Source organism: Aotus nancymaae, unplaced genomic scaffold (assembly GCF_030222135.1).
Source record: "Aotus nancymaae isolate 86718 unplaced genomic scaffold, 86718_ANA_hifiasm-v0.15.2.pri h1tg000022l_1, whole genome shotgun sequence".
Lineage (NCBI taxonomy): Eukaryota > Metazoa > Chordata > Mammalia > Primates > Aotidae > Aotus > Aotus nancymaae.
In genome coordinates, this window is record NW_026988435.1 from 13,810,061 (window position 1) to 13,833,554 (window position 23,494).

The 23,494-nt window shown below is 35.1% G+C and overlaps 1 protein-coding gene across 2 annotated transcripts in view; it reads left to right on the forward strand.

Moving 5' to 3' along the window:
• Positions 1-23,494, forward strand: part of GBE1 (1,4-alpha-glucan branching enzyme 1) — a 271,257-nt gene that overhangs the window by 73,794 nt on the left and 173,969 nt on the right. For both annotated transcript variants that reach the window (XM_064380015.1, XM_064380016.1), the window contains one exon: positions 12,380-12,495. In XM_064380015.1, the coding sequence (XP_064236085.1) occupies positions 12,380-12,495 (116 nt within the window). The remainder of the gene's footprint in view (positions 1-12,379; positions 12,496-23,494) is intronic.

Sequence of the window (23,494 nt, forward strand, 5' to 3'; positions counted from 1 at the left end):
TGGTTAAGTTTTCCTACGTTGGCAAAACCTTGAAATTTTTAATCATTTTTTTCTTCACAGAGTCTTCAGCTATCCATTCTGAGTCTTCATTCTACTTACTGACCAAGCTAACTATTTAGTATCAAATTTTTATATGTATCACTATGTGGTCTTTTCCTTTACAATGTCTCCAACAGAACCTGATTTTATTCCAGGGCAAAAGCTCAGTAGAAGTGAATGAATAAAGGCTGCCTGACTTTTAAGAAAAGTTTTAGTTTTTAACAGCCTTGTTGAGATATAATTCACATAGCATACAGCTCACCATTGTAAAGTGTAAAATTTGATAGTTTTTAGTCTAAGAGTTGTGCAACCATTATTACAGTTCATTTTAGAATTTTTTCAACACGCCAAAATAAAATGCCGTACCCTTTAGCTATCACCTTACCATTTCCCCAGCCTTAGGCAACCACTGATCTACCCTCTGTATCTATAAATCTGCTGGTGTTCAATATTTCATATATATGGAATTATACAATATGTGTTTTTTTGAGATTTGATTCTTTTACTTAGCAAGTGGACAAGGTTCCATGTTGTTGTGTGTATTAGTACTTAATTCCTATTAATGACCAAATAATATTTCATTCTATGACTATACAACATTTTGTTTATTCATTTATTGAAGATCATTTGGATTGCTTTCACCTTTTGACTATTATAAGTAATTCTATGAACATTTATTTCAATTTGTTGTGTTGACATACGTTTTTATTTCAATTGGATATCTAGGTTGTAGTGGAATTGCTGGGTCTAATGGTAACTCTGTCTTTAGCTTTTGAGGAACTCTGGACTTTTGAAAGGGACTGTTCTGTATTATCTTCCCATCAGTAGTATATGAGGTTTGAAGCTTTTCCATATCTTTGCTAACCCTTATTATCCATTAGCCATCCTAGTGTGCATGAATTGGTATCTCATTGTAGTTTTGATTTGTATATGTATATTTGTATTTTCCTAATGACTAATAGTATGAATATCCCTTTTTATTACTATTTTTTTTTTTTGAGAAAGGGTCTCACTTTACCACCCAGGCTGGAGTGCAGTGGTGTGATCATGGCTTGCTGCAGCCTTGACCTTCTGCGCCCAACCGATCTGCCTGCCACAGGCTCCTGAGTAGCTAGGACTATAGGCGGGTGTCACTATGCCCAGCTAATTTGTTATTTTTCTAGAGATGGGATCTTGCTGTATTGCCCAGGGGTGGTCTTGAATTCCTGGCCTTAAGCAATCCTCATGCCTCAGCCTCCCAAAGTGTTGGGATTATAGGTGTGAGCCACCACACCCAGCCCTTGAATATCCTTTTGTATGCTTATTGTCTGTTTGTACATCTTGTTGGTTGAAAAGTCTATTCAGATCCTTTGCTCATTTTAAAAATTGGTTTGTCTTTTTAATTCAGTTGTTAAATATGCTTTATGTATTCTAGATTGAATACTCCCATCAAATATATGATTTGAAATATTTTCTCCCAGATGGGCACGGTGGCTCACATTTATAATCCCAGCACTTTGAGAGGCTGAGGCAGGTGAATCACGAGGTCAGGAGATAGAGACCATCCTAGATAACACAGTGAAACTTTGTCCCTACTAAAAATAAAAAAGTTAGCTGGGCATGGTGGCACACATCTGTAGTCCCAGCTGAAACTGAGGCAGGAGAATTGCTTGAACCCAGGAGGTGGAGGTTGCAGTCAGTGAGCCAAGATCACGCCACTGCACTCCAGCCTGCCTGGGTGACACAGCGAGACTTTGTCTCAAAAAATATGTATACATATATTTTCTCCCATTCTATGGACTCTTTTCACTTTCTTGATAGTGTCCTTTGACATACAAAAATTTTAATTTTGAAGATGTCCAATTTATCATTTTTTTTCATTTGTTACTTGTACTTTTGATGTGATATTGAAGAACAGAGATTACAAAGATTGCTCTATGTTTTCTAGTTTTAGTTCTGACACGAATCATTTTGAGGTAGTTTTTTATATGCTTTGAAGTAGGAATCCACATTTATTCTTTTTTTATGTGGAGATCCAGTTGTCCCCGAACTATTGGTTGAAAATACTATTCTTTCCCTCATTCAATGGTCTTAGTTATCTTTGTTGAAAACCACTTGGCCATAGACACATGAGTTCCTTTAATATAGGTGCTAATCCGATTCTCCTCATGATATAATTTCCTCTCAAAGTCCCCATTTCCAAATATTTCCACATTGGGGGTTAGAATTTTAACATAAATTTTTCGGAGGCTACACAGTCCATAATACTAGGTAAAAAGGCTCAATAATGAAAGTCACAGCAAAGATAAATGTCATAATCCTTAGGTCCTAAATCACAGTTATTTTTGGTCAAATATAGATGGCATGAATTGTGTGAAACTTTATAAATTTTTAAACCCACTTTTCATGGTAGTATATTTAATGTACTCTTAGCTTGCAGTGGGTCAAATATAGTGAAAATAAATGGAGAATTTGAATAAAATGAAATTACATATTTTCAAGGATCTGTGGAACATCTACAAAGATAAATTATATACTGGACCACTTTTTAGAATTGAGTTCCATGTGGTAGGCTCTAAGGGAGGGTAAGAGGTGAGGAGGAAGCACTGCCAGATAGACACATTTCAAGCAGATCAGCTCTGCTTTTACATGCTTTGCATAGTTTTAATGTTGGAGTTCTCCATAAGATCTATTTTGATATAATTGAATGGTTTCTACTTCTACAAGTAAATAGGTTGGTAAATAACTAAATAGTTTGATTGCCCCTGTATTGAGCTACAAAGTAAGCCTCCTGATGAACTTCATTTCAATAAAACTAGAAATTAATGAAAACATCTTAAGGAAAATATACCCACCGTGTAGTAGTTTTTCAAAATTACAATAGTATTGGAGAGAATAATCAGAGTTACAATGATAGTCTGTTTTGAAAAGAAATGAAAACTGTATCGAAAGCTATTGCTTACAGCTAGAACAAGAATGAAAGGTTCTGCATCTGATCCACAGAACATGGAAAATTATTTGAGTACCTGTTTTCCAAATTCTCCCAAGGACTATACATAACTAATACGATTCTAGGTGCACTGAAGGGAAGTTAATTTATTGCATACAATGGATTCTTAAAACATTAGAGCTTAATTCTCTTAGTGAACCCTGATTGAGCAAGGCAGGTATGCCCTGTTATTAAGATGATAATTCCCAGTGTTGATGAGGTTATGGGTAGTTGAACATCCTCATATCCTGCTGGTTGGAGTATGAATTGAAACTACCTATCCAGAAAGTAATTTGTTAATCTGTATTCAGAACTGTAAGTATATTAAACCTATGCCCTGTGCTTTATAATATCACTTTTTATAATTGATAGGAAGAAAAGCGATTTGGACACGTATTTGTGCACAGAGACCTCATAATGTTCATTTTTAAGTTTTTATTACAGAAATATTTGACTGTGGAATAATAAAGTTCTATATTCTTTTCACCCAGCTTTGACATTTATCGATATTTTGCTAGTGTTGTTTCATCTGTTCCCTTGCCCAATGTATGTTAATGTTTTATTTTTCATAATATAAACTAAATTTCAGGCAATGTACAATTTCATCATTAATACTTTTGTATGCACTTCCTACTATCAGTAGATGTTTTGTGTGATGTAACTATTATTATCATATGTAATAAAATTGTGAATATTTTCTCTATTCAGTTTAGAGCCAGGTTTGCTTGATATGCTACTATTGATAAGCAGTTAGGTAAATTTATTTCAGTTTATTTGTACTTTATGGGCTTTTCTTACTTTTTCTTCTTTTTAACTTATTAAATTTTCCAATTTTTTAAATTATTTACATGGTTTTATAGTCAAAATAAATGAGTACAATTCTAGAAGGCTACTAATCTGTGCTTTCCCTTCTCATATTCAGAATAATTTCTATTTGTTGTATTTTATGCTTCTGGAAAAAATAAACAAGAATATTTATTTATCACTCTTTTTCTTACATAAGAAGAATCACAGTATAAATACTATTTCTTGATGAAACAGTTCATTTTATTTGAAATTACAAGCAACAAGGTATATCCATTTATCATCCCCTTTGTTACACAGAAAGTATCATAATGTAAATACTATTTTAGAAATAAAGGTATTTTAATTTAATTTAATTTTATTATTATTTTTTGAGACGGAGTCTTGCTCTGTCACCAGGCAGGAGTGTAGTGGCGCAATCTCAGCTCACTGCAACCTCTGCCTCCCGGGTTCAAGTGATTCTTCCGCCTCAGCCTCCCAAGTAGCTGGGACCACAGGTGTGTGCCACCACACCCGGCTAATTTTTTTATATTTTTAGTAGAGACGGGATTTCACCGTGTTGGCCAGGATGGTCTCGATCTTTTGACCTGGTGATCCGCCCTCCTTGGCCTCCCAAAGTGCTGAGATTACAGGTGTGAGCCACTGCGCCTGGCCGATATTTTTATTTAAAACCATACCTTTTTGGTAATGAAACTCTTTTCTTCCATAAATACCTTAAGTAACAATTTAGTAAGTGAAGCTCTAGATCTTAGTCATATGCTACGTGACATTTTGATCAATGAGGGATTGCATGTGCAAAGGTGATCCCATAGGATTATAATACACTGTGTTTTGACTGCACCTTTTAAATGTTTAAATACTCAGATATTTACCATTGTGATACAGTTGCTTACCGTATTCATTACAATAACATGTCTTACAGGTTTGTAGTCTAGGAGCAATAAGCTATACCATATAGCCTAGGTGTATAGTAGGCTATGCCAGCTAGGGTGGCATAAGTATATTCTATAATGTTTACACCATAATGAAATTACCTAAAGACACATTTCTCAGAATCTGTCCCTATTGTGAAGTAATGAACACATGACTATATTTGATTCATTTTCTAATTTCCAGAAAGCTAGATATCACATGACTGAGTACTATGGTTCTTTAAAATAATGAGTTATTAGTATTCCCTTGGTTCTGAATTTAGTGGCACTCTGATATACTTTGGAGATTGTTCCTGAAAATTACACCTAAGCTAAACTAATATGCGTTCAGAGTAGTTTTCCCAATGTAATAGTGATAGGGAGGGGAAGTGTCCTTATTAAGGTCCTTCCAGGGTACTAGCAGAAGTTGAAGAAGGATCACACCTTTGTACCCACATGAGAAGAGGAAAAATTACCTGGAGGGGAAGAGGGAAGATCAAACAGCACAGGGCTGTATGTCAGAAAGGACTTGTCCATTACTCCCCTGACACTGTGTGGTTCTCTCATAATCCTGGGTAAGAACTATGCCATGGGAAATCTCAGCTCTGTACTTTTTGACAAGATTTTTCCTTGATACAAGCAAAGTTCCCAAACTTTCATCTTTATAAGCCTTTGCATTATAATTTCTTATAAATTCTGCATGATAGAAAGTTATTAAATGACATCATATGGTGAGGAAGGATGTTTCTTTGCTCCAAAGTGGTGACATTCCAAATATTTAACAACTGTTTTGACCTCAGGATGTCTTTTCAGATGGGATGGAACTGATATCTGCCATGTGGGCTAGTACTGGCTTTATATTTGCCTTTTTATGTTAGCCTCGCCTGTTGAATTTGCCCAGCATCTTGCCTCACTGCTTGCCTGGGTGTGGCAGGACCCAAGTGTAAACCAAGCTCTTTAGCACATTGGAATATTCCTGAAAAATGGAAGGCCCTACATACTAAATTGGAACCATTTCAGCCATGTATAAGGAAAATTTGTATTAAACTCAAAAATGCTACAGAAATGAAGTGGCTAAGTGCTGATGAAGAGTAGTACTCCACTGTGAATCAAAGAGTTTGGGAATATTTGAAGGAGGCTGACATTTGAGAATTTTATGTGGGGATTAGTACATTAGAAAAGGAAAGGTTGTTGGGTATGAGATAAACATAGCGTTTGTGTGCCTGATTCAGTGACCTTAGTTAATGTTTGACTACCTTTGCCAAATGTGTGTTTGCAGTTCATATTAAACTGTGCATCACACTTTGTTTCTTTTCCATATCTCAATTTAAATTTTGTCTGCTTGTTTTGAGTCTATGGACAAATAGAATCATTTGCATTATTAGATATGATGAATTTAAGCCTGTTAATAATAAAATACTATTAAAATGTTTGCGTTGGAAATATGTCAGATTTTCCTTCATGTCACATGTATACCTATGTAAGAAACCTGCTGATTCTGCACATATATCCCAGAAGTTAAGTATAATAGAAAGAAAAAATGCAGAAGGCCAAAAAATTTTAATTATTGTAAATTAACTCTATAAAGTCTTCTTTAGTAAGAGATATTTAAATACTATGTTTATATACATTATATTTTTATTTTAAAAGAGTAATTAGTACATATTAATTGCCAAGTGATTCCTAGAAATATTTTACTTTATGATTGAAATCTACCTTTATTCCAGACTTAAGACTGCAAATTAAAATATACTTGACTCCAGTAATGCCACTTTGTCACAATCTAAACAAAAACATTAATATGCCACTCCAAAAGTTTCTATCAAGAGAAACTAGACAAGCATAAGAGTATCAGAATCCTTTCTCCATTCTTAGATGTTCCTAAATGTTGCTCCAAGACTATATAAGTGATGTGTGGACTCTCTGGGGGCTGGGTGTGCCTACTCCCCACATACTAAAAAATCTGAGTTTAAATTTTGACTCCCCAAAAACTTTACTAATAGCCTGCTGTTGATGCGAAGCCTTACCAATAACATACAGTTGATTAGTATGTATTTTGTATGTTATATGTATTATATACTTTGCTCTTACAACTACATAAGCTAGAGAAAATAAAATGTTATTAAGAAAATCATAAGAAACAGAAAATATATTTACTATTCATGAAGTGAAAGTGGATCATCATAAAGGTCTTTATATTTGTTTATATTTCTCTCAATTGTAAATAGTGCCTGTATGGTCTTTATTTGTGTAAATTTTTAATAAATTTTAACATTTTATTATTAAAAAAGAAACATATCAGGTTTTCTTTCCTTGATAAACATCAAATTTATAGCAAATGTTGTAATAATATAATTTTTGCAAGTAGGAAACATGTTCTTAAAATGTTGCCAAAACTGAAATAATAAGCACACATTGTTTGTGGGGTACCTAACCTTGAACTTAGCAATATCTAGGTTATGGTAGATAATGAAGAGTAGACAGGAATATGAGTTAATATGGCTAACATTTAAAAGGTTTAATGTCACTTTTCTATGGGAAAAATAAACCTTTACATTTTTCTTCATTTTGTTTCACTTGCTTATACTTTTTAACCAAGCAATATTTTTGTGTGAATATTATAGGAAATATTCTCTAATAATGGTGTATTCAGTAATGGTTTTAATTTATATTTTCTTCTCATCTTCTGATTGTCTTTTCTGTTCTGTCACAATAATACATTTTTCCTTGATCTCTGAGATCATGTGTTTAATTTGATTCTCACTGGTTATCCTTCCTGGGCTTTACAACCCTAGTCAATCCTAAATTTTAAATCCTGTATTTCATGTGAGTAATACTTGCCTCAAAGGATTATTTATGGCATTTCTATTTCAGGATTCCCTTTGACTGTTAATTTATTATTTGATAGCCTTTTAGTTAACTTCATCTAGAAAATTACTCACAAAACGGTAAGTAGAGAACACGCAAACATACCAGTTTAACCAGGGCAGTTGTAGTCCCTAGGCCATTGGCATCTACATCACCTATAACCTTTTCAGAAATGAAAATTATTAGGCCTCACCAGAGATCTGAATAAAAAACTCTAGGAGTGGGGCCCAGCAATCTGTATTTTAACAAATCCATGTGATTCTCACGTGAGCTATAGTTAGAGAACCACTGACCTAGAGACCTTTCTAGTTCCATGTGAAGTTCTATGCTTGGTAGAGAAGCAAACGATTGTCACACATGATGAAGAGTCATGTTTGTTTCCATCCTCAGGTCTGCATAGCAATGCAAAATCTTTCCATTACACAATTAAATTAATTCTATCTTGTGTACTCAGCATAAGATGTATGGAATTAAATGAAAAAAGTTCAGGTAACCTAATTTTTTATAAATATGTTCTATAGATAGTCTCTGATATGGCTTGGTACTATTTATTATTATTATCAATATTATTTATTTTCAATTATATTCTGTATTAAAGTCACGTGACTTATTTCACAAGACATGCATTTCTGAAAAATATTTCTATCAATTTATATTATTTTGCCTTCTGTGTTTTTCTAAATCCAATTTTACTGAAAATCTATTTTCAGTATTTTTATACCAATAATTTGATATTTGATTTTATGTATTAATTTTTAATTGTGTGCTTCCTTGATTGGTTCCTGCAGTCGTACCTGGATACACCTTAATGATTGTTCCTTCTTTCTTAGCTAAGTGTTTAATGTTAAGTTTATAAGCACAGATCCAAATCCAGTGATTTTTCTGATTATTCTGTTTCTGGACATTGAGATATGTGTATTCTGTGGAGTAAAGCTGTTTTTATTAGACATTTTGAGAAACTCATATTAGAGAGGAACTGGTTTTATTGGAAACATTTCTTTGTATGATACAGTATGGTAGAAGTGGGTATTTTGGTTGGTGCCCATGTTTTAAATGGAGCAAAAAAAAAAACACTAATAAAGGAATGAGAGGGAGGAGAATTTGGGCTTAGCGATGATTGGAGAAAGAGTCAAAGGAGATGGAAAAACTGATAGTGTGGTAGCTGAAGAGGGATTTATTTAGAGAGAAAAATGACTAATGGATAGGTCTTAAGTAGTTTCATACATATATGCTTGCAAACCTTTTTCTTTCTCTCCCATACGAAATCTTTAGTCTGCTCTACATAGCTTATGATAGCTAATGTACTGGATGTTTTTGGGTGGGGGGACATATGTGAAGATTTCTAGGTCTTGCTTTAAAGATTTGTGTTTGGCAAGAAAAGAGTACCTACAGTGAAAGCCAACACCGGAGTTCATATGAGGAGTAGGGCTATAACTAAAATGAAACTCTGGAAGACGCAGAGAAAAAAAAAAACCACAATGTATACTTAGAATAATCAGCATGTGCTTTTGGAGTTTTATGTCCCTGTTAATTTTCTGTCTTGTTGATCTAACCTTGACAGTGGGGTGTTAAAGTCTCCCACTATTATTGTGTGGAAATCTAAGTCTCTTTGTAGTTCTCTAAGAACTTGCTTTATGCATCTGGGTGCTCCTGTTTTGGGTTCATATATATTTAGGATAGTTAGCTCTTCTTGCTGCATTGATCCCTTTACCATTATGTAATGCTTTCCTTTGTATGTTTTGATTTTTGTTGGTTTAAAGTCTGTTTTATCAGAGAGTAGAATTGCAACTCCTGCTGTTTTTGCTTTCCATTTGCTTGGTAAATATTCCTCCATCCCTTTATTTTGAGCTTGTGTGTGTCTTTGCATGTGAGATGAGTCTCCTGAATACAGCACACCCATGAGTCTTGATTCTTTGTCCAATTTTCTAGTCTGTGTCTTTTAAATGGGGACATTTAGCTTATTTAAGGTTAATATTGTTGTGTGTGAAATTGATCCTGTCATTATGATTCTAGCTGGTTATTTTTCCCATTAGTTGATGCAGTTTCTTCATAGTGTCGATGGTCTTCACAATTTGGTATGTTTTCACAGTGGCTAGTACTGGTTTTTCCTTTCCATATTGAGTGCTTCCTTTGTGAGCTCTTGTAAGACAGGCCTGGTTGTGACAAAATCTCTCAGCATTTGCTTGTCTGTAAAGGATTTTACACTTACGAAGTTTCTTCCACTTATGAAGTTTGGTTTGGCTGCATATGAAATTCTTTTCTTTTAAGAAAAGGGTTTCTACAGAGAGATCTGCTGTTAGTTTGATGGGCTTTCCTTTGTGGAAAGCTCATGCTCTGTGCTGGGAGATCCACTGCTCTTTTCAGAGCTTATAGGCAGGAAAGTTCAAGTCTGCTGAAGCTGTGCACACAGCTGTCCCAGGGAGATGGGTGTTTCATCTATAAGTCCCTTTCTGGGGCTGCTACCTTTCTTTCAGAGATGCCCTGCCCAGAGAGGAGGAATCTAGAGAGGCAGTCTGGCTACAGCATCTTTGCAGAGCTGCAGTGGACTCCATCCAGTTCCAACTTCCTGGTGACTTTGTTTATGCTGTGAGGGGAAAACCACCTACTCAAGCTTCAGTAATGGGAGATGCCCCGCCCCCTACCAAGCTTGAGTGTCCCAGGTGAACTTCAGACTGCTGTGGTGGCAGCAAGAATTTCAAGCCAGTGGATCTTAGCTTGCTAGGCTCTGTGGGGGTGGGATCTGCTGAACTAGACCCCTTAGCTCCCTGACTTCAGCCCCCTTTCCAAGGAAGTGAACAGTTCTGTCTTGCGGGTGTTCCAGGTGTCACTGAGATATGAAAAGAAACTCCTGTAGGAAGCTCAAACAGCCTCCCAGGTTTGTAGTTGAAACCCAGGGCTCTGGTGGCATAGGCACCCGAGGGAATCTCCTGGTCTGTGGGTTGCAAACACCATGGAAAAAGTGTAGTATCTGGATCAGAGTGCACCATTCTTCATGGCACAGTCCCTCATGGCTTCCCTTAGCTGGTGGGGGGAGTTCCTTGACCCCTTGTGCTTCCTGGGTGAGATGACACCCCACCCTGCTTCCACTCATCCTCTGTGGGCTGCACTGTGGAATCAGTCCCAATGAGATGAGTACCTTAGTTTGAAATGCAGAAATCAACCGCCTTCTGCATTGATCTCACTGGGAGCTACAGACTGGAGCTTTTCCTATTCGGCCATCTTTCCAGCCACCTAAGATTAACTTTTGTGTTTGGGATATTTGCATATGTTGAGACTCTAATCCATTCATTTTATACCACTGTATAGCATCCAGTTGTTTAATTACACTGTGAGGTTTTACTCATATTGTGGCTGATTTAAATTTTGATAGCCTCCAGTTTTTTGGCTATTGCAAATGATTCTTTGGTGAATAATTTTGAATGCCTTCTTGTGTACATTTATGAGAATTTCTCTAAGCTATTTCCTAGGAATAGAATTGCTGGGCTATGGGATTAAGATATCTTCACCTTTGCATCATATATGATGCCAAGTTGTTTTTACCAGGGATACCCTCATTAGCAATGTTTCATATGTTTGCTGACTAGATATTTTCAAACTTTTAATTTTTGCCAGTCCCCTGAATGTGAAATGGTATCTTATTGTTGTTTTAGTTTGTGATTGTCTGATTAACCAGCGAGCTTAAGTATCATTACATATGTTTATTGGCCATTCCAATAAACGTTACAATGTCCTCTCCTGAATATATTTTTTGACAATTTTTTTCTTGTTTTCATTTTCTCATTGACTTATAATGTTCTCCATGTATTTTTGATGCTCTATCTATTTTGGTATATTCATTACAAATGTATTCTTCCAATTTATAGCTTGTCTTGTCATTCTGTCTACTGATTCATCTATTTATGATGATAGGTTTATAGTTTTAATGGTCAGGATTATCAGTTTTAAAGTTTTATGGTTTTTAAAAATATTTTATTTGAAAAACTTTTTATACTCCAATATTGTAAATATATTTCTCTATATTTTCTTCTAAGCATTTTATAGTTCTGCCTATCATGTATAAATATTAATCCATGTTCAAATGATTTGGGGACATATTATTAGGTGGAAATCTATTTGATTTTATTTTCATAAGGGTAACCAATTGTCCCAGCACCACTTACTAAACAGTGTGTCCTTTACTCACTGGATTTTAATGCCTCCTCTATGTTAGTTAAGTTCTGTGTGTGTGAGTCTGCTCCTGTTTGTTTTACGTTCTTCCAGGTTCTGCATTCCACCTTTTCTGTACCTCCTATACTTTGTATAACCCTCTACCTTTCTTGCTTAAGGCATTTCTTTAGATATTATGTCAGTTCTGTCACACTCTTATGAAGTTTGGTAAATATTATATGATTTTAATGGTTTTTCATTATTTTCCTGCCATAGCATGTACATTTCTGTTTGTTCATAGTATCTTTCTTTATTGATGGTGTTCTCTAGAAAAAGATCCGTCATTTTCTTTTCCATTCTGTTTATTGACAGAAGTATTAGAGTTGAAACCACAGTTGAAAATGTTATAATCTTAATTTAATTTTAAAATGCAAAAGCAACCTTTAAAATGCATTTTTTATAAATAAATTAAGAATATCCTGCCTTTTCTAAACCACTAGTATTTTGATTAACACTTTAGAAGAAAATTTTTTAGACAAGCTGATTTTTCGTGTAAGTGAAGCAATATATTATGTTTTCCTTGAAATTCATTAACTATTAGTCCTACCATGCTATTGTTAAATGATCTTCTTTATTTTTTTAGATGATTGGAATCCATTTTCATACCCATATAAAAAACTGGATTATGGAAAATGGGAGCTGTATATCCCACCAAAGCAGAATAAATCTGTACTCGTGCCTCATGGATCCAAATTAAAGGTACTTAACTCCTTCCTATTTTTCCTTGAACTTATTTTGTTTTTATCCTGTTTGCAAAGTTTGATTTAAACCATTAGAATGTACAATGGATGCATGATAATTGTGGGAGAAACAGTCTAAATTTATAAATAGAGGGAAATTCAGGAGAAGGTCTTAGGTTGAAATGGGTTAGATTAGAATTGTTGACTGGTAAGGTACCAAACTTAGATGTATTATCATCACAAGTTTAGAAACTTTATATAAGAAATGACATATTACAGGTGATTTTTGAGTAATTATAAAACTTTAGTTTGGAAAACAGAAAGTTTAATGGAAAAATGAAACCTGTCTTCAAATCTGCCAATGTAGAGAGGAGTTTTATCTGTAAAAAGGTCAGATGAAGTTGATGTGGGAGTGGATGCTGTGTTGGATGCTCGGGCATTTTGGGGACTGCTTCTTCTGGTCCTTTCTCTTTCTGGCCTCTGACATGGTGGTGGTGAGGTCTTGTTTATCATATTCTTCTCTGATAAAGCCACCTGAATTAGCCCAGAGGTCTCCCTGTTGGAGGCAGGCTGAGTGTCCTCTACTCTCCCTCTGCTTTGTGGTTCTGCATTCAAGGTCTGCAGAGCAGTTAGAGTCAGCTGCTCTTGTCTCATCAAGGGATGTCTGAGGGATGGGCTTCTAAGTCTGGATTACAGATTTAAGGCATTTGATTATAAGAGAAGCTATCTAAATCTTTTCACATTTACTTGATTTTACTCCATGGTCATATAATTATACAATATTTCCATGTCCCTTGTGTTTTCCTTCCTAAGACATTTACCATGATAAATCCTATAATTGAATTGTTATTTCTATTGGCATTTGTTATTTAACAGTATTAACTCAGAGTTACTTAAATATATTAAATCAAAATGCACAGTATGTTTATTTTGTAGGTTGTTAAAATATTTTACAAATAATGAAATTATAAGCATATATAAAATATAGTAAGATACTACCACACATAATGATAGTAAGCAGAAAAGAATATTGTTTGGGGTAAGGAGACATTTAACAAGAGATGGCAGTCAATGTTCTTTTTAATCTATAGTAAAAGAGAGAAAAATACTGATAGTATACGATAAGAGGGATTAAAATTTAATATAAATAATCTCTTTTCCATGTCAGTATAAGTTCCATGAGAGTATGGCCTTTGCTGTTTTTTTTTATTTTTTTTATTTTATTTTTCCTAGTCCTGTACACTGTCAATTCTTTGAACAGTGCCTGGCAGAGTGGAGATGCAGAAAATATTTATTGAGTGTTAAAGACATTTTGAGACCCAGTCTTTGAAGGAGTAAATCAAACAGTTTGATTCTTCGATGGTTTTTAAGGGCTAATTTTAGAGAAACTGCAGCAAGGCAACCATTACTATTTTTATTGCTGCTTTAGGTCTTAATGGCTGTTTGTTTTTTTCTTAAACCTTTATGTTAAGTTTATTTATTTTAAGAATTAAACTTACTAATTTTTAACAAGTGCTAGAGAACTTTTTTCTGCCTTTTCCTTTTTTCTGATATAATTGGCACATTAACTTTACTGAGTTTTTACTTATTACAATCAATTAATAAGGGAACCAATCTAAATAGCAGATAGCTCCTTGGCACCAACTGCAGCTGTGAAGTCCCTGAACTCCTTGATTCTGTGATCCCCAAATGTTCTAGTTGAAGCTTCGGAAAGTTCTCAATCATGGAGGAGGTTTGGTTGCAGGGTTACACTAGAGGCCATCACATCATAAGGTTGATTTTTAGCTGCTGAGTGCCATTTATTCGTATTTTCACTAATTCAGCAAATGTGTATTGAGTATCTTCTGTGTACCTGGTATGGTAATATGCATAGAGAATCAGCATTTTAAAAGTCACTGCCTTTAAGGAAATATTAATCTAATAAATTAGTTTTTAAAACTTTTATCTGCTCCAATAAGCCTAAGGGCTAGGACACAGTCCACTCAAAAGAAGTGGTTTCCTTTGGAAGTAACTCTCAAGCTCAGGAGCCAGGAGTGTGGAAGAGGCAGGATGGACTGCTTCAATTTTTTAAATTTGAAAAACAGATTTTCCTTCTTTTGGTGGAGAATCACTATAATAAGCATGACTAAATAGACATATCTCCTTACCCTCTCAAAGAGGCTTCTGCATGTTTATATTATTAAACACTCATTACATCATTACTAGACTCAGCATCATCTGTTAAAAGATAAGAATAAACAGCTCACCAATTTTTTTGCTTTGTTAGCCAAAGTAAGAGGCATGAAAAATACCAACATAAGCAGCTACCACTTACTGAATGTTTCCCATTGACAGATAATTAATTTAGATATATTTTGTCATTGACTTATTACAAAAACTCGATACAGTAAGTATTATTACTACTGGGTCATCCTACATTCTGCTCTGCCTGAACAGTACCAGTGTATACTTGTTATCTTTATTGTTATTATTATTATTATTTTTTTTTTAAAGACTGAGTTTCGCTGTGTTGTCAGGCTGGAATGCAGTCTTGTGATCTTGGCTCACTGACATCTCTGCCTCCCAGGTTCAAGTGATTCTCCTGCCTCAGCCACCTGAGTAGCTGGGATTATCCATGCATGCCACCACACCCGGCTAATTTTTGTATTTTCAGTATTTTAGTAGAGATGGGGTTTCCCCATGTTGACCAGGATGGTCTAGATCTTCTGACCTTGTGATCCACCTGCCTTGGCCTCCCAAAGTGCTGGGATTACAGGAGTGAACTACCGTGCCTGGCCAATTATTTTTTTTTTTATTAATATAGCTTTATTTTTACTTTAAGTTCTGGGATACATGTGCAGAACATTCAGGTTTGTTACATAGGTATATTTGTGCCATGGTGGTTTGTTGCACCTATTGACCCATCCTCTAAGTTCCCACCCCTCACCCCCATCCCACAACAGGCCCTGGTGTGTGATGTTCTCCTCATGTCCACCTGTTCTCATCGCCCAACTTCCACTTATGAGTGAGAACATGTGGTATTTGGTTTTCTGTTCTGTATCAGTTTGCTGAGGATGATGGCTTCCAGCTTCATCTATGTCCCTGCAAAGGATGTGATCTCATTCCTTTTTATGGCTGCATAGTATTCCATGGTGTATATAGACCATACACCATGGTTTTCTTTATTCAGTCTATCATTGATGGGCATTTGGGTTGGTTCCATGTCTTTGCTGTTATAAACAAACGTATGTGTGCATGTATCTTTATAGTAGACTGATTTTTCTGATGATCATTGACGCGAAAGTCCTCAATAAAATACTGGCAATCCAAATCCAGCAGCACATCAAAAAAAGCTTATCCAGCTGGGCGTAGAAGCTCATGCCTGTAATACCAGCACTTTGAGAGACTGAGACAGTCGGATCACGAGGTCAGGAGTTCGAGACATGCCTGGCCAATATAGTGAAACCCTCTCTCTACTAAGAATGCAAAAGCTACTTGGGAGGCTGAGGCAAGAGAATCCCTTGAACCCGAGAGGTGGAGGTTGCAGTGAGCCAAGATCACAACATTTCACTCCAGCCTGGGCAACAGTGTGAGATTCCGTCTCAACAACAACAACAACAACTTATCCAACATGATCAAGCTGGCTTCATACCTGGGATACAAGGCTGGTTCAACATATGCAAATCAATAAATGTAATCCATCACGTAAATAGAAACAAAGACAAAAACCACGTGGTTATTTCAGTAGATGCAAAAGAGACCTTTGATAAAATTTAACATCCTTCTTGTTAAAAACTCTCAATAAAATAGGCATTGATGAAACATACCTCAAAGTAGTAAGAGCTATTTATGACAAACTCAGCTAGTATCATATTGAATGGGCAAAGCTGGAAGCATTACCTTTGAAAATCGGCACAAGACAAGGATGCCATCTCTCACCACTCCTATTCAACATAGTGTTGGAAGTTCTAGCCAGGGCAGTCAGGCAAGAGAAAGAAATAAAGTGTATTCAAATAGGAAGAAAGGCAATCAAATTGTCTCTGTTTGCAGATGACATGTTTCTGTATTTACAAAACCTCATCATCTCAGCCTGAAAACTCCTTTAGCTGATAAGCAGCTTCAGCAAAGTCTCAGGATATAAAATCAATGTGTGAAAATCACAAGCATTCCTTTACACCAACAATAGACAAGCAGAGAGCCAAATCATGAATGAACTCCCATTCACAATTGTTACAAAGGGAATAAAATACCTAGAAGTACAGCTAACAAGGGATATGAAGGACCTCTTCAAGGAGAGCAACAAACCACTGCTCAAGGAAATATAAGAAAATTAATAATCATTGTAAGAAATGGGTAGCATTCTGTCTCTAGTTCAGAATAATACATTTTAATTTTCAAATAATAATCAGAACAAATTTTAGGAACTGACATCTGTCATATCTAAATCTATTTTTCAAAATCTAAATACTGTAAGTCTTTTGTCACATTTTTATTCTACAATTGAGCTCTCTGTAAAGGAGTTGGAACAGCTTCCATTTTATTATTGTAGATCATATTTTTCATAGATCTAACTGTGCTTTTTAGGCAATTAAAGTCATACGGCTAAAATAAACACATAATTTAGAGTTTTTCCTTAAAATTATTTTCTTGATAAGTTGTGTGTTTGAATAGATCATTTATGTATCAAATTGATATGTTTGTGGCAATGGAGTTATATCTCCCTCTTTTGGAAAGTAGAGGCATGGCATTTTGATTGAGTTTAAATTGTTCTTTTCAAATTTTCAGTTTACATAATTTCTTGAGCTTACAGATTTGAAAACAGTATTGTTCTCTGGTATAGTTTTTCCTTGGAAATTTTTGACATTAATAAAAAGTTAAGCTTTCTTATATATGTATGTGTACACGTATATTTCTTTAGACAAACCACTGCTCAAGGAAATAAAGGACATTTGACGGGTTTCAACACAGGAAAACTTTTTATTTTGATATTCAAAATGCCTTTATTTTTACTTGAAGAGAGCCAGTTTTACTTTTTCTGTAGTTATGCAGTGTGATGCATAGTGTCTATTTAAAAAATAGAACTTAATTAAAAAATATGGAAAGAAAAGTAGCCGTTCTTATAATCATTAATGGCCTGGCCCTCCAGGCTACCATCCAATCTTGATAGATTTTATGGGTATTCTTCCTAATCTGTTTTTAGGCATTTATAAACTGTCCTTGCCCTTGTCCTCTGCCTCTCTATATTTATACGCTTTTTATTATCATAAAAGTATGATTATACTATGCCTATTCATCTTCAGTTTGATGCACCCCTCCCAAAATATCATGCAAATCTTAAAAGGTACATCATTATTTAGTTACTTGATTCAAGACCATACCCATTATTAATAGATTGATGTCTCCAAGGCATAAACTAACATTTATTCTGGCTAAGCATTCTTCTTTGACGTGAATTACTATTATAAAAAGAAATAAAATGTATTAATGTATTTATTCCAAATTACTCAAGTCTGTTTCTTTTTTTTTTTTTTCGAGATGGAGTTTTGCTCTTGTTACCCAGGCTGGAGTGCAGTGGCGCGATATCGGCTCACCGCAACTTCCGCCTCCTGGGTTCAAGCAATTCTCCTGCCTCAGCCTCCCTAGTAGTTGGGACTACAGGCATGCACCAGCATGCCCAGCTAATTTTTTGTATTTTTAGTGGAGACTGGGTTTCACCATGTTGACCAGGATGGTCGCAATCTCTTGATCTCGTGATCCACCCACCTCGGCCTCCCAAAGTGCTGAGATTATAGGCGTGAGCCACTGCTCCCAGCCTCAAGTCTCTTTCTTATAAGACCTAACATAATTTTAGAACAACTGAATGCTTTATTGAGGCATTAAAATCGGCTCCACCTTCATTACCACTGTTTAGAAGAACAAAATGTTCATTTTCTACCCTCCCTGCTACCTGCATTTGGGCCTGAATTTACCCTGTAAATTGTTCAACAGTGTTGCATATTTTGCTGGATATGGTTTTGTTTTTATTGTGGACTCCTTTGAAGCTTTGTCTACAGATTATAAAGGAGAAGTGTTTCAGATTTAAAATTAAAAATTAACCATTAACATATCCCAAGAAGACGACTTACATATAATGAAAGAAAATGTTTACAAGAGTCAACAGTAGGTTATTTTACGTTAACAAGTCTCATGTCTAACATCAATCTGGTAATTTTCATAAATTACTTAAAGAACTTATTTAATCAGCATTTATAAGAGGTTAAAAACACTATTTCAGCCTACAGAAATTAAATGGATATAGTATAATAATATCTGTGAATATATATGGGTGTATATATAAATATGTATTGCTATTTTGAAACACTGTTGCAAACTTCCTTTGAATTAAAAAATTCAGAATAGGCTTTATTTTGTATACAAATTAGAATGTAATTCTAAATTACAATTTGTAATTTTATATTTGTATGTAAAATATAAAATATAAATTGAAGAATATACAGGTAATGGCTTTTGTTGCCTTTCTAAATAACAATGCCATTGATATTTGCATATTTATATTAAACAGGATTTACTCTATCATTATGCTAAATATGGTTAGTTTGTGATTGCCAGTTAATTTTGTGTCATTGACTTAAGAAGTCATATTTATAGTCATGTTGAGAAGTTTGAAGTGATAATAATAATGAAATAACAATCTGTAATGTTTTGCATTGGTAATTACAGTGGGTGATTTTTGCAAGTTTCTGTTCAGGTGATTAGAACTATAAGCTATCTCATGAGCATACTGTTCTCAGCTGAGCAACAACTTTTTCCATTTGACCCGGAGACATGAATTCATTTTAAAATTAATAATGAGTTATTATATAAAAACAATTTTTACATCTGAAGAAATTTTGTTGGTTTTCTTTTTCTTTTCAAAATATTGGTGCATTTTAGGCCCAGCTGCTCTCAGGTTTGGGCATACCTATACTATTTGTCTTCGTAGTGCTGGCATTTTTTTTGTGTGTGTGTGACACATTCATGGCTTCTATTTTTGCCATTTAATTTTCCAGGCTCTGCCCTTTCCTTAACATTCTTTAGGCCTCCAATTCAGGTTCTGCCTCCAGCTTTTTCTCATATGAATCTTATTCCTCTCTCAAACTTACTTTAATTCTAAAGTATGTTTGAATCTTCTTCTCTCAAACTTACTTTGATTCCAAACTTTCTGATATTCCAAATGTGTTGTGTGCTTCTGAAATGATGACCTAGGTTAAATCAAATTATGTTCTTCTTATTTTTCATAAAAAGAACCAAGATGCTTCTCATCTTGGTTCAAAAACCCTCCTCTTTATCCTCTCTGCACCAAGCATTCCTAGGTATTGCCAACTTCTGTTTCTTTTTGCGTGATAAACTGTATAAACTCTGCTTATAAAAAATAAATTTTAAAATTTGAATTTTGAAACCAAATGCAGGGAGAAAATTTTTTTTCCCTACACAGCCCCTTTTAATGATTATTTCTCATGAAAAAGCAGATTCTGAATATGCACATAATTATATACAGGAAGGTATAAATAGAAATTATTAGTGTCATGAACTAATTAATGATGGCATTGAGACGAGAAAGATTTCCTTGTTCCCCTTACAGGGTGTGTGATGGGAGTGTGGTTCACTTCTTCAGTGTCCAGCTGCTCAAACCTCTAGGGGAGCATACAGGCGGGCAGGCTGTGGGGCTCCGACCCCACAACAGTGTCTAGTGTGGATGTTTACAGTTCATGAAGTCCCAATGGGCATGTGCTACCCTGTGTTCTTTTAGTTTGCAGTCTATAGGCGACTTGTGTTAACCAGCTCAATTAGACCCTCTACCTTGTCACAAGGACAGAGGGTTTTCCGTATCCTGGGTTCTTGCCTTGGTATACTGGAAGAATTGGATCACATGTGGACTTGGAGAATGAGTGCAAATTTTTATTGAGTGGAAGTAACTCTGCTGATGTGGGAGTGAGAAGGGTGATGGCTTTCCCCTGGAGTTGGGCCTCTCGGTGGCCCTGGCTCTCCTCAGATTGCCCTGGCAGAACGCTACCTTGTTCTGCCAATAGATGGCTTGCCACCCTGCAGGTGTCTGCTGATGTGCTCTTCTGCCTGTGTGCTCCCTCCATGTCCTCTTGCCTTCCAGCTGCTGTGTCTTCTTCCACTGATGTACTTCTCTCAACTCTGGCCAGTGTCTGCCCGCTAAGATGTTGAGTTTTTGTAGGCCCATGATGGGGGTGTGGCGGACCACAGTGGTCTTGGAAAATGCAACATTTCGGCTGGCTGGCAGGAATGCTTGTCCTCACCTTGGTCCACAGGGGTGGAGCCCTAGATAGGGAACCATCTTTCTCTACCCAACACTTCTCTTTCCCGCTTCTATGTTATTTAAAAGGACCATACTTTCCCTACCCAGCACTCCCATATCAGCATGATAGTTATCTTTGAGTTTTCCACTCTTTGTGACTATGTAGGTAAAGGCATTTTATTAGATTAAGCTTCACTCTGGGTTCTCAGACAGAAACGATTGATCCCTGTATGATCTACCTCACATACTTGCTTCTTCCTTCCAGTTCTTTTATGAGTTGATTAACCATGTAGAGATCTACCTGCAAGGGAGTGAGAAAAATTTGATTTTAAGCTTTCCATGTTCTCTAATACAAAGAAAGAATGAAGAAAGGCAGTTTGAATGACTAAAGAGCCAATATCTGCTACAATTTTAAAATAAAAATTATGTATTGAGAAGAAAAGTATCAAGTTTTAGTAATGGCATTTAAAGTAACATTGATAACTCTTTGTTTTTACACACAGCAAAATGAAGAAAATATATTTATATATATGACAATGGCCACAAAAAAGGTAGCATTTTTCATACATACAGAGCACTTTCAAATCAGTGAAAAGAAAACAAAAAAAAAATTTACACAGAGAAGAAATTTTCAAATGAAGAAATGCAAATGACCAATACGACACGAAAGTATCACATCACTAATTTAATGAAAGTATAAATTTAAACATAAGTGTCATATTTCTCATCAGTTTTATAGAAATCAGAAAGCACATGGAAGATGGAGCTATGATAACTTTCTTTTTTTAACAAAACTGTTAATCTTTTACAAATGATTGATGTGATACATTGTGTGGAAATTGTGAAATTAAAAAAAAATTGATGGGTTAGAACAATAGGATAAGATCAGAATCTTGAGTAAATTTACCGTACTCTTTTTATGACAGCATTCCCAAGTATAGCGGAAACTTTTTTATAAGTAAATGATGTGAGTTTAAGGACCATCATAGGTATGCTGAGGACCACAAATGCATAAATTTCTGAGCTAGCATGGATGCCTTCAATTATTTAAGTGAGATTGACTTAAGTTTGTAAAGAGATTTAAATTTTATTATTTTAGAATAATAAATTAGGAAGATTAGGCTATGAAGGATTAAATATAATTGTAAATTTTTGTTAAAATATAAGAAATACATTTAAAATGCAAAGTAGAGATTGAGACAAACTTTATTGCAAAATACTTTTTATGCTTTGCAAAAGTATTATTACCAGGGTTTTAGGAAATGTATTTCCTGTAACCTGATGTTTTCTTTCCTCCATGATAATGTATTATTATTTTTTAAAAATAAAGATGTATCATTTTATTGCTGGAACGCTGGTCCTTGTAGCTACTCTGTCTTTTACCTTCTAAGGTCTAGCTTTTATCTCATAAAGCACTAAACTGCAGATCACAGAATCTGAGTCAAGAACAATAGAGAGGATGGTGGCAGTAGTTAGTAATGGGGCTCAGGCATCTCTAAGTTATTCCTCAGGTAGTTCTTACTGTTTATTCAGGGTTGAAAACTGCTGTCAAAGACAGATATAAAAGCCTAACATTTTCTTACTGAATTAAGGGGAAAAATACAGCAGAGTATACAAATCAATCTCAACAAGTGTTTAACACCACAGGGGAATGTGGGATATAAAACATTCTTTTCCATTTATTTATTTATTTATTTATTTATTTATTTATTTATTTATTTATTTTTGAGACGGAGTTTCGCTCTTGTTACCCAGGCTGGAGTACAATGGCGCGATCTCGGCTCACAGTAACCTCCGCCTCCTGAGTTCAGGCAATTCTCCTGCCTCAGCCTCCCGAGTAGCTGGGATTACAGGCACGCGCCACCATGCCCAGCTAATTTTTTGTATTTTTAGTAGAGACGGGGTTTCACCATGTTGACCAGGATGGTCTCGATCTCTTGACCTTGTGATCCACCCGCCTCGGCCTCCCAAAGTGCTGGGATTACAGGCGTGAGCCACCGCGCCCGGCCCTCCACTTATTTATTTAATGCTTGTACAAGTGAATCACCATTATCCAAAAAATTATACTGTTCATAAAGTTCTATTTCCTGATTGCCCTTAATGTAAACATTGATTACATAGATACTTTAAATGTATTAGCAAACTTATTTTTCATATTATTTGTGTACTCTGAAATATGTTGTATTTTGTCATCTTTTTTCTTCAATGTGGGCACAGTATATTTTAAATATGATCATAAAGTCTGGAAAATTGAACACTTTCTCCCATTTTTCTTTAGAAATACTTTTTTTAAAAAGTAAAAGTGTTTCATGCTTTTTTCTTCTAAATTAGGTAGGCATCCAATTTATTTTCAAGAGAGCTTTTGTTTAGTATTTGATCTTTCATTGCTGTGCCGCAAAAATGAAGAAAATTACAGTTTGTGAATGTTTAGGTGGACATTATTTTTGGTTATGTTTGCTAAAAGTAGTTGCACTTTGGCCAAGTATGCCTTCAAATAATAATGAATAAAGGTATGCCTACAGAAAATAACCTTTTTTTCCTGATAAAGTACATAGTATACAATCTCATTCATGATTTAAACATGTACATTTAAGCTGGGGTCTTTTATTGAATACCACAGTTAAGTGTATGTTAAATTTCAAAATTAATGTTTAACTTTCTTCAATTTAAAGTGTGTTTTTTTTTTTACACTTCAGTATGTTCATCTTTATCCCTCCGAATATGTCAGTAGCAT